The sequence below is a fragment of the Macaca thibetana genome, chromosome 4 (genome assembly GCF_024542745.1).
Source record: "Macaca thibetana thibetana isolate TM-01 chromosome 4, ASM2454274v1, whole genome shotgun sequence".
Classification (NCBI taxonomy): Eukaryota; Metazoa; Chordata; class Mammalia; order Primates; family Cercopithecidae; genus Macaca; species Macaca thibetana.
Window position 1 is genome coordinate 45,884,772 of NC_065581.1, and position 12,657 is coordinate 45,897,428.

Below are 12,657 nucleotides of genomic sequence, written 5' to 3' on the forward strand. Positions count from 1 at the left end.
TAGTCCCAGCTACTCAGGAGGCTGAGGTGGGAGGATTGCTTGAGCCTGGGAGATTCAGGCTGCAGTGAGCTATGATCATGCTACTATACTCCAGCCTGGAAGACAAAACAAGACTCTGTCTCAAAAAAAAAAAAAAAAACAAAAAACAAAACAAAACAAAAAAACAAAAAAAAGAAGAAAAGAAAAAAAAAAGATACAGACAGAAAGGAAGAATAAAGAAGCATGACTGAATTATTTGCTGACTATAAGAGATGACTTTAAATACATTACATTTATCTTTCAATACAGGCATACCTCACTTTATTGCACTTTGTTTTATTGTGCTTCAAATATGTTATATGTTTTGCAAACTTAAGGTTTGTGGTAACCCTAAATCAAGCAAGTCTGTCAGTGCCATTTTTCCAAAAGCATGTGTCCAACTTTATGTCTCTGTGTCATATTTTGGTACTTTTCACAGTATTTCAAATGTTTTCATTATTATTTTATCTGTTATGGTGATCTGTGATCTTTAGTGTTACTATTATAATTGTCTTGGGGTGCCACGAACTGTATTCATATGAGACAGCAAATTTAATATATGTGTCTGTTCTGACTACTCCACTGACTAACTGTTCCTCCATCTTTCTCCCTTCCCTCAGGCCTCCCTATTCCCTGAGACACAACGATACTGAAATTAGGCCAATTAATAACCCTACAATGGCCTCTAAGTATTTCCGATGTAAGGAAGAGTTACACGTCTCTCACTTTAAATCAAAAGCTACAAATGATTAAGCTTAGTGAAGGAGGCATGTTGAAAGCCAAGACAGGGTGAAAGCTAGCCCTCTTGCCCCAAATAGCCAAGCTGTGAGTGCCAAGGCAAAGTTCTTGAAGAAAATTAAAAAATGCTGGTCTACTGAACACACAAATGATAAGAAGGTAAAACAGCCTTATTGCTGATATGGAGAATGTTTCAGTGGGATGAATAGAAGATCAAACTAGCCACGACACTTCCTTAAGCCAAAGCCTAATCCAGAGCAAGGCGCTAACACTCTTTAATTCTGTGAAGCCCGAGAGAGATGAGAAACATACAAAAGAGAGGTTAGAGGCTACCAGAGACTGGTTCATAAGATTTAGGAAAGAAGCCATCTCTATAACACAAAAGTGCAAGGTGAAGCAGCGAATGATGATGTAGAAACTGTAGCAAGTTATCTTGAAGGTTTAGCTAAGATCAATGATGAAGATGGCTACATGTAACAACAGATTTTCATTGTAGATGAAATGGCTATTAGAAGAAGATGCCATCTTGGACATTCATAGCTAGAGAGGAGAAACCAATGCCTGGCTTCAAAGCTTCAAAGCTGACTCTCTTGTTAGGGGTTCATGCAGCTGGTGATTTTAAGTTTTAGCTAGTGTTCATGTACCATTCTAAAAATCAGGATCCTGAAGAATTATGCTAAATCTATTTTGCTTACACTCTATAAATGGAACAACAAAGCCTAGATTACAGCACATCCATTTACAGCATGGTTTATTGAATGTTTTAAGCCCAGTGTTGGGACCTACTATTCAGAAAAAGATTCCCTTCAAAATAATTACTGCTCATTGACGATGTATCTGGTCACCCAAGAGCTCTGATGGAGAAGTAGGAAAAGATGAACATTGTCTTCATGACCGCTAACAAAATCCATTCTGCAGCACAATTCAAGGAGTAATTTCAACTTTCAAGTTTTATTACTTAAGAAATATGTTTCATAAGACTATTGCTCCCACACATGGTGATTTCTCTGATGGATCTAAGGAAAGTAAATGAAAATCTTCTGGAAAGGATTCATTATTCTAGAAGCCATTAAGAATATCTGTGATTCATGTGAAGAGGTCAAAATATCAACATTTACAGGAGTTTGGAAGAAGTTGATTCCAACTCTCATGAATGGCTTTGAGCGGTCAAGACTTCAGTGGAGGAGGTAACTGCAGATGTGGCATAAATAGCAGAAGAACTAAAACTGGAGCCTGAAGATGTGACTGAACTGCTCAATCTCATGATAAAACTTCAATGGGTGAGAGTTATTGCTTATGGATGAGCCAAGAAAGTGATTTATTGAGAAGATGTCTACATCGGTGAAGATGCTGTGAACATTTTAAAAAATAACTACAAAAACTCCTACAAAAGACTTAGACTTAGTTCCATAAACTTAGCTGATAAAGCAGTGTCAGGGTTTGAGAGAACTGACTTCAGTTATGAAAGAAGTACTGCTATGGGTAAATGCTATCAAACAATATCACATGCTACAGAGAAATCTTTCAAGAAAGGAAGAGCCAATCATTGTGGCAAACTTCACACTGTTGTCTTATCTTAAGATATTACCCCAGCTACCCCAACCTTCAGCAACCACCACCCTGATCAATCAGTAGCCATTAACATTGAGGCAAAACCCTCCACCAGCAAAAAGATTTACGACGTGCTAATGACTCAGATGATAATTAGCATTTCAAAAAATACTTCAAAATTAAGGTATGTACATGTTTTAGACATAATGCCATTGCAGACTTATAGACTACAGTATAGTGTAAACATAATTTTTATATGCACCAGGAAACCAGAAAATTTGTGTGACTCGCTTTATTGCAATATTCACTTCAATATGGCAGTGTGGAAACAGACCTGCAATATCTCTGAAGTATGCCTGCAGAAACATACAAATATATTGAAAGGAAGTGGAAAGAAAAACATATTATGTAAACAGTAATCACATGGCTGGAATGGCTAAATCAATCAGATAAACAGACTTCATAATGTACAGTATTTTCAGTAAGAAGAAATATTTCATAAATATAAAAAACAGAAAATCCATGTTCACAGATTGTGATATTTAGTATTGCTAAAACATATCCCAAACTGACATAAACATTCAACCTAATCCCTTTCAAAATCCCACCAGGCTTTTCTTTTTTCTTTTTCTTTCTTTCGTAATAACTAACAAGTTGATTCTAAAATTTATGTAGAAATGCAAAGAACACAGCATGTCCATATTAAGCTTAAAAAATAACAGAGTTTGAAGACTTACATTATAATCAAATAAACACAAATGAAACTCCAAAAATAAATCCATATAGATATATTGTTCAAGTAATCCAGTGGGAGAAAAGAGAGTCTTTCAGGAAATAGTTCTGCAATAACTAGATATCCATAAGTAAAAAATTGAATTTGGCCTCAACTCATACAATGGATTTTAATTTAACCAGATTAATAGAACTAAATACAAAAACCAAAGGGATAAAGCTTCTAGAAGAAAACACAGGACAATATCATCATGACATGGGAGTAGCCAAAGGTTTATTAAGACACAGACAATAAACATAAAAGAAAAAAACTGTGTAAGGAAGGGATCCAGTTTCAGCTTTCTACATATGGCTAGCCAGTTTTCCCAGCACCATTTATTAAATAGGGAATCCTTTCCCCATTTCTTGTTTTTATCAGGTTTGTCAAAGATCAGATGGTTGTAGATATGTGGTATTACTTCTCAGGGCTCTGTTCTGTTCCAATGGTCTATATCTCTGTTTTGGTACCAGTACCATGCTGTTTTGGTTACTGAAACTGGATCCCTTCCTTACACATTATACAAAAATTAATTCAAGATGGATTAAAGACTTAAATGTTAGACCTAAAATCATAAAAACCCTAGAAGAAAACCTAGGCAATACCATTCAGGACATAGGTATGGGCAAGGACTTCATGACTAAAACACCAAAAGCAATGGCAACAAAAGCCAAAATTGACAAATGGGATCTAATCAAACTAAAGAGCTTCTGCACAGCAAAAGAAACTACCATCAAAGTGAACATGCAACCTACAGAATGGGAGAAAATGTTTACAATCTACCCATCTGACAAAGGGCTAATATCCAGAATCTACAAAGAACTTAAACAAATTTACAAGAAAAAATCAAACAAACCCATCATAAAGTGGGCAAAGGATATGAACAGACACTTCTGAAAAGAAGACATTTATGCAGCCAACAGACACATGAAAAAATGCTCATCATCACTGGCCATCAGAAAAATGCAAATCAAAACCACAATGAGATGCCATCTCATTGTTAGTATGGCAATCATTAAAAAGTCAGGAAGCAACAGGTGCTGGAGAGGATGTGGAGAAATACGAATGCTTTTACACTGTTGGTGGGACTGTAAACTAGTTCAACCATTGTGGAAGATAGTGTAGTGATTCCTCAAGGATCTAGAACTAGAAATACCATTTGACCCAGCCATCCCATTACTAGGTATATACCAAAAGGATTATAAATCATGCTATAAAGACACATGCACACATATGTTTATTGTGGCTATTCACAATAGCAAAGACTTGGAACCAACCCAAATGTCCATCAATGACAGACTGGATTAAGAAAATGTGGCACATATACACCATGGAATACTATGCAACCATTAAAAAGGATGAGTTCATGTCCTTTGTAGGGACATGGATGAAGCTGGAAACCATCATTCTCAGAAAACTATTGCAAGGACAGAAAACCAAACACCGCATTTTCTCACTCATAGATGGGAATTGAACAATGAGAACACTTGGACATAGAGTGGGGAACATCACACACCAGGGCCTGTCGTGGGGTGGGGAGAGCGGGGAGAGAGAGCATTAGGAGATATACCTAATGTAAATGACTAATTACTGGGTGCAGCACACTGACATGACACGTGTATACATATGTAACAAACCTGCAGGTTGTGCACATGTACCCTAGAATTTAAAGTATAATTTAAAAAAATTAAAAAAAATAAATAAATGCAAGTGGAACAGTTTCAAAAAAAAAAAAAAAAAAAAAAAAAAAAAAAAAATTGGATAAATTAGGCTTCATCAGAAAGTTAAAATTTCTCCACTAAGACAATGAAAAGGTAAGCCACAAACTGAGAGAAAAATATGTGAAAAATATGTGTTTGATAAAGGACTGCTGTCACAAGATATGTAAAGAACTACAAACTGGTAATAAAAGCCCCTTTGCCTGCCAAAAAAAAAAAAAAAAATGGGTAAAGGATTTGAAGAGATACTTCTCAGAGTAAGATACATAAATGGACAATCAGTACATTAAAAAGTGCTCAACAGTATCAGTCATCAGAGAAATACACACTCAAACTGTTATCAGAAAATATCCACTAGAATGGCTAAAAGTAAAAATGACAATGCCAAATGTTGATGAAGCTGTGGAGCAACTGAAACTCTAATACACTGTTGGTGGAAGTATAAAATGGTACAACCTCTTTGGAAAAAAAGTCTTACTGTGTCTTTAAAAACCAAACACGGGCCTAACTCTATGACCGAACAATTTCATTCACTGCCATCTACCTAAGAAAAAAGAAAGCATTTATCCTTACAAACTTGTACAATAATATTCACAGCAGGTTTATTCACAAAACCTCACAAACTAGTGACAGTCCAGATATTCACCAACATGAGAATGCATAAACAGATATGTTCATGCAAGTCTGTTCTTTCTTTATGTAGAAGCACTTTTAAATAGTTGAAGACTGATATTTCATAGTCTCTTCTCTTTAATGGTCACACACCTCAAGTTCATCCCAGCAGTTATTACAAGACATGTTTTTCAGTTCCTTCACACACCTGCCCCCTCTCCCATTACTCTCCTTTAGACATGCTCCACTGTGTCAATGTCCATTCTACAGGATGATGCCCAATACTAAAAGAAGTTCCTTATCAGTCACATCATAATATTGGCTCCTAAGAAATTCACAGGCAAATAAAAATCTCAAAATCATTTAAATGTATGGTATTATTAATCTATATTTTCCTCATTATCAATCATACCAACTGCACTACTGGCCTGCAATTCTTCATAATGTATTTTAAAAAACAGCTGAGCATAGTGGTGTGCCTGTAGTCCCAGCTACTTGGGAGGATGAGGCAGAGAGATGGCTTGAGGTCAGGAGATCAAGGCCGCAGTGCACTATGAGCATGCCTGTGAACAGCTGCTGCACTCCAGCCTGGGCAACACAGAAAATCTAGAAACTCTAGAAAGTTAACTTGAATTAATATTAAACTTGCTAATCTAGTAAGAACCCAATGTTAATCAGCCCAGTTCCTTATATGGTTAGTGCTCAAGAAAATAAAATAAAATGCACTGTGTATTAACCCCACATCTTGCATTTCCAATTCTAATCCACTGTACATGGCACTACCATTTGGATCTTAAAACACCCTTTTGAACTCCTCACCCTTCAGCCAAGAAACCATCAACCATCCATTCCTTGTTAACTCTAGCAGTCTAAGACTCTGTACAATCTGAACCTTAATTTTCTAATCCAAATGCCTACTATTCCTCTTTAATGAACCTTAATTCTTGAATATTTTAAACAGCGTTGGGTTTTTCCCCTTGTAAAATGGTACTTATGCTGTCTTTGAGTCCTAGAGTATTATCCTAACTTCTACCTTATCAAAGTCCTATTTTTCCTTTAACCTCAGCTTTCTCTCTAAAGTCTGCAACGAGAGGATTTTTGTTTTGTTTTCTTTTAAACTTCTGTACTTTCTGTCTGAGTCACTCATTTGGAGACTAGTATATGCCATCTTAAACTGTTTGTTTGTTCAATTATTTGCTTATTTGTTTTACAAAATGTCCTGTCTCCCTGAACACAGATCATCTCAGTCTCCAGAGCCCCACTTTGGACTCAATTTGGTATAGTATTTGATGTACAGGCCCTTAATGTTGCCTGCTGATTTTGTCAGGTGAAAAAGGGCAGGAAGGAAGACTTCCAGTCTCTGAATATTCATCTTGTATCAGTCACAGGAGAGGAGGGGGGTGTCTGCCAGCCAGAAAAAAGTTTGAGGCTTATACTAACATATTTTGTCAGAAGGCTCTCTGACACTCATGCTCCCACCTCCCAGAGGGCCCAGGAAATCCAGTACATATAGGATATTCCTCTCAACTGCTGGGTAGCTGGGAACAGCGGCTGTGGTTGCTGAGCAGTTGCCCAGGGCAGCTTGGCCACCCTGGAGAACCAAGAAAAAAGGGGAAATAAAGAGTTTTCCTAGGCATGCAAGCAATCACTTGAATGTTAAAAGAAAACTAGGCTTGTTGTGTTCACAGTAAATTTCCTCAATTAGAAATGTTATAACAAATTTGTCTGATGTTAATGGAAAGCATACTTATACACATATTCATAAAGTGAACATGCATCAAAGACATTTTAAAGGGTGTTCTTTGACATCATAATTTGGGTTTGTAACATAAAGAAAACAAATAGTGATTAATCAACTAAGTAAGCTTTAGGGACTTTTGTATGTTGACTGATAATGATGTATGACCTTTTCTAAGAAAAAAATGGATTTTTAATGGGTATAAACATTTTAATTTCTATTTAGTTTCCAAGCCAATTTGATTTTCCAAGCAGCATAAGAAAATGTTAAATTGTCCTTTTGTTTGTAATAAGATGCTATACAGGCATATATCTTAACATATTTTCTAAGTATCCTAGAGCAGAGAAACTTAAACCTATGGCCCATAGGGTTCACAGATTCCTTGGATCCACAGAATGGCTTCAGAATGTCTCTAAACAGCCTGAAACTGTAGGAAAAATTTGTGAATGTGCTTAGTAAAAGGGTTTATAGTTTTCATCAGATTCTCAAAGGGGTCTGTGACCTAAAAAAGATTACAACTACTTCTTAGAGATGATTTGAACCACTATCCTTGCCTACAGATATTAACAAGGAGTAGAAATGTGTAATTAAGGTATATACAGAGCTTAACCATTTTCAGGTTATACATTTCAACCAACTTGATCCAAAACTTACTTTACAACTCTACATGTAGATACGAACTTAACCTTCTCACTGTCTTATCTATGGATATTCGATTGAATTATGTGAAACTGCTGTTTTTGTTAGTGAAAAGGGTCAAATATTGGCGAATATATTCAACACACTGCAATACATTTCTGGTTTTAAGGTAGATGCTGTTTACAGAGGATATTCTATATACTAAAAGTGGTGCACAGTTATTATACAGAGCCTTAAAATTGGCAAGAAAACTTTAGTTCCCATAGCAAAAGCAGATCAGAAAAGAACATAATTTTCACATAGTAGGGGCAATCTAAAAACTCAAGATGAATGAAGACAAGCTTCTTTAAATCATGTTTAGAGATGAATCAATAATTGAAATGGAAAGTTATCAATAAATGCCAGGAATTATTATGTGAATAATAATGATAACACTCTTATCTTTTGAGGCACAAAGAAATAAATGACTTTTCCAACATTACTTAAACCAGTTTTTCATCTCCCATAAAAATAAGAAATGCCTTGCAACCATCCCTTTCATTGAAGGGCTAGGAAAGCTAAGTGAAGTAAGAAACAGGTGAAAAAAATCATTGTCTTACATGGACTGTCAGGGCCTGGCACATAGTAGGTGCTCAATTAAATATTTATTGGAATGTCTAATGTATTAAGATTCTTTGACTGAAGGCTATACATTCCTGCATAATCTTTTTAAAAGAAACACTAATGTAAATACCAGATATGTGACAAAATTCACAAATGTGTTAAAGGCAGATTATTTTTTTGTACTTACCTCAGCAGAGTTGTGATACTGAATGAAGGTTGCAGAAATAGCATGACTGAAGGGGTCCCCTGCCTTAGTTACCATGTCTTGCCTCACAAGCAGAGCCAGATCCACTAACTAGAAGACCAGAAGAATGAAATAAAGTCACATAGCTAGTAATAATCATGAATGCCACTGAAGTGGCAAACCTAAAAGCAATACATTGTGAATGTTACTGATAATCCTGCTTGCCTAAAAATCTATATTGTAGACATGAGCACACACTTTAATTGACTGGTGAATGGACCTAGTCATGATATATTCTGACCTTTTAGGAGAGTAGTTCTCAAAATTTATTTCATAATCACTAGTGCAGATTTCTGGGCTTTAAGTCCAGAGATTCTAATTCAGTAGGTCTGTTTTAAGCATACAGTCTAGGAATTTGCTTTATTTTATTTTATTTTTGAAATGGAGTTTCGCTCTTGTTGCCCAGGCTGGAGTGCAATGGCACGACCTCAGCTCACTGCAACCTCCGCCTCCTAGGTTCAAATGATTCTCCTGCCTCAGCCTCCCTGAGTAGCTGGGACTATAGGCGCCCGCCACCATGCCTGGCTAACTTTTTTTTGTGTTATTAGCAGGATGTGGTTTCACCATGTTGGCCCGGCTGGTCTTGAACTCCAGACCTCAGGTGATCTACCTGCCTCGGCCTCCCAAAGTGTTGGGATTACAGGCATGAGCCACCGTGCCTGGCCAGAATTTGCATTTTAAACAAGAACCAAGGAGATGCTGATGCTTGTGGTCAAAAGACCACATCTTGAGAAAGTCTTTTAGTCTTTTAGAGGGCGAGATTCCAGACCCAGAATTTGGTAAGTACTCTTAAGATCTCACATACGTAGAAAGGAGTTTTTCAAAGTTCAAAAATAAACTCTAAACAAGGCAGATGTGGACTTAGAGTTCAATGTCAAGAAAAAGTATGCAGGGATTCCATTTCTCATTAGGATAAAGGTGCAAGAAACTGTCTTTCTTATCCTAACACCCACTTGAATTGAGGATGCAGATACACATAACTGAACTAAATTTTAGTAAATGATGTAAATGTCACAGGAGAGAATTATGGCTATTATTCCTGGTAGAGCAGCAGGCAGAAGAAGAATTGATCATGGGCAGAGATAAGGAAAAAACAGCCAGTGTGGCCTGATATGACAGATTAGAATTCTTACCTGTGCCACAGTTTCATACGCTAAATATGCTAAGATTTCCATTGCGACAACATTGGGTTTTATCTCCATACTGCTGCAGTCCAACCAGTCTCGAAATTTGGAAGCTTTTTTGGCTGGTCATGTAAAAAAAAAACAAGTGTAGAAATTTTAATTTTTAAAGTGTTTTAATACTGCACATTACTATCACAAAATGAAAAATATGTATACTCAGAATTGTACACAAAAAATAATGCACATAAAATGCAATGTGTTCCAGCTTTTATTAATATCTAGATATTCTGGTCCCAAGAAATTCAAGTTTTAACTTTCAATTATAAGGCAACATAATGGTTGTTTTCAACAACTCTCTTACGTATTTGGATTTTTTATTTTATACCTATGCTATATGACATAGTATATTAAACCATTTAATGTTTAATACTTCTCACACTGTCAGATTTACCATTGGCTACAGCTTATGTTACAACAGTCAGAAGATGTTGTCTGATGTAACCTTAATTTACTCATACAGAAAGAAAATCCTGCAAGAAAGAACCTGTGATGAAAAAAGAAACATACAGAAATTATTGCTAATACTTTTCAAAAATATTGTCTATTGTCTCAGAGGAAAATGGCACATAGGAGGCAACTTGGATGGATAGAGCAGCGTGTGGAGACCCACACCGTGAACTTTGGCTCCAAGAACTACTGCAGGAATATACCAGAAAAGGCTAGAGCCACAGACCCCTTGAAGGAGGTGGATCACCGCTGCAGGCTCTGTGGGACGCAGAGGAACTGTGAGTAGGCTTGCTTTCTCACCTAGGAAGCCAGTAGCCTGGGGAAAGTTCTCAGCCTTGCTCACCAGCTGCCTGGAAATAAACTCGGTGCTGTTACAGGAAGGGGGCATGGTGGGAGTGAGACCGGGCTTTCGCTCTGTGGGCTCCATGGGAGCTGGGTGAGGCCTGTGGCTGCCGGCTTTCCCCCACTTCCCTGGCGACCTGCGTGGGGCAACAGAGGCAGCCACAATGCCCCTGGGGACATAACTCCCTTGGTCTAGAAGCCACACCCTCATCCCCCACAGCAAGTCCCGCCCAAGAAGAGTCTGAGCTCAGACATGCCTAACCCTGCCTCCGCCACATGGCAACCCAAACATCGTATGTTCTCACAAATGGGAGCTAAGCTATGAGAACGCAAAGGCATAAGAATGATACAATGGTATTTGGGGACTCAGGGGAAAGGGTGGGAGGGGGGTGAGGGATAAAAGACTGCACATTGGGTATAGTGTACACACTGCTCGGGTGATGGGTGCACCAAAATCTCAGAAATCACTACTAAAGATTCATGTAACTCAACACCACCGGTTCCCCCAAAAAAACCTACTGAAATAAATCCGTTTAAAAAAAGTGTCTAGGCCGGGTGCAGTAGCTCACGCCTGTAATCCCAGCACTTTGGGCGGCCGAGGCGGGCGGATCACAAGGTCAAGAGATCGAGACCATCCTGGCCAACATGGTGAAACCCCATCTCTACTAAAAATACAAAAAATTAGCTGGGCGTGGTGGCAGGCGTCTGTAGTCCCAGCTACTCATGAGGCTGAGTCAGGAGAATCGCTTGAAACCGGAAAGCGGAGGTTGCAGAGCGCCAAGATGGGGCCACTGCCCAAGAGTGAAACTCTGTCCGCCCCGCCCCCCCCCAAAAAAAGTGTCTATTACTAGAATGGCTCAAAGGTGTTGTAAATTTAAAGTTAAATGAAATAAACTGACATCTGGTCTAATCTAAGCCTGTGGTTACATTTTTTCTGATTATGAAGATGTCTAAATTCTTAATCCTGACTCTCAAAACCATCGAGACTGATTCCAAGCAGCCTTTGTGATATTTCCCTATTAAACCATCACCTGGCCTTGAGTCTTCTTCTCTGTGTGTCTACTCCTACTCTTTTCCTTCCAGGGGATGCTCTCCCATCACTCTTCTTCATTCCCATGAATCTTGATCATACAGGCCAAAGGTGTACTTCCCCACTCTAGCCATTTATTGAACACTGATACCATCAGACATTCTTTCACAAATGCTTATAATTTCTTAAGCCATATTACAAATTTTTGTGGGAGAAGACCATGCCTTATGTCTCTGCATGTGTAATAGTACCAAGCATATACAGAACCAAGCACGTATATAACCTTTCGTTAAATATCTCTACACTGCCACAGTGCTAAGCAGAGTCTAATTTGATATAGGCACTTCATTAGACATTATTCATCTAACTAGTAACCTAGAGGGAAAGATTGATAGTGAAGATTTTATGAAATCTATAAGATTTTCTTTATAATCCACTGATTATTCTTTTGATTAATCTGGCCCCACAGGTCTATAAAACACTTAACAGTAACTCAAAGCACGATATTGTGATCCTTCTATATAGAATCTTCAAGGATTCCACATACAGAAGAGTTCTCTTTTAAATAAATCATAGAAAACATTAAGTCCTGCTATCGAAGCATATACCCAAAGCTGTCAAATATGGCAGAATTATGATAATCCTCCTTAAAGCTATCTCCCCAAAGTAACAAATCTTCCAAATACTTTCTGACATGCAACATTCCATCTAACTAGTATGCTGCAATAGCTCACAAACACTTGTTTAACATCTGTGGAATACTTCTGAAGTTAAAGTTAACAGGCAGCAATTTGGCAAGATCAATGAGATGTACATTATTCACTTATCTCCTTGACAGATCTTTAGGACAGAAACAGATATTTTGGAACTGTGCTCTAAACATTTGATTTTAAAAGTGAAGGAAAGGATCATTATTAATATTCAGTTGGATCTATCCACATAAGCAACAGAATTAGCTTCCTTGCTAGATTGTAACCATTGAGAATGCAGGGACAAGGACCATATATCTCCAACTGTATCCCTA

General features: G+C 37.6%; 1 protein-coding gene across 5 annotated transcripts in view; it reads right to left on the reverse strand.

Annotated features, from left to right (window-relative positions):
• SUPT3H (SPT3 homolog, SAGA and STAGA complex component) overlaps positions 1–12,657 on the reverse strand; it is a 527,431-nt gene that overhangs the window by 101,918 nt on the left and 412,856 nt on the right. For all 5 annotated transcript variants that reach the window (XM_050788261.1, XM_050788262.1, XM_050788263.1 and 2 more), the window contains 2 exons: positions 9,764–9,876; positions 8,574–8,681 (listed from right to left, as the gene is read on the reverse strand). In XM_050788261.1, coding sequence (XP_050644218.1) covers positions 8,574–8,681; positions 9,764–9,876 — 221 coding nt within the window. The remainder of the gene's footprint in view (positions 1–8,573; positions 8,682–9,763; positions 9,877–12,657) is intronic.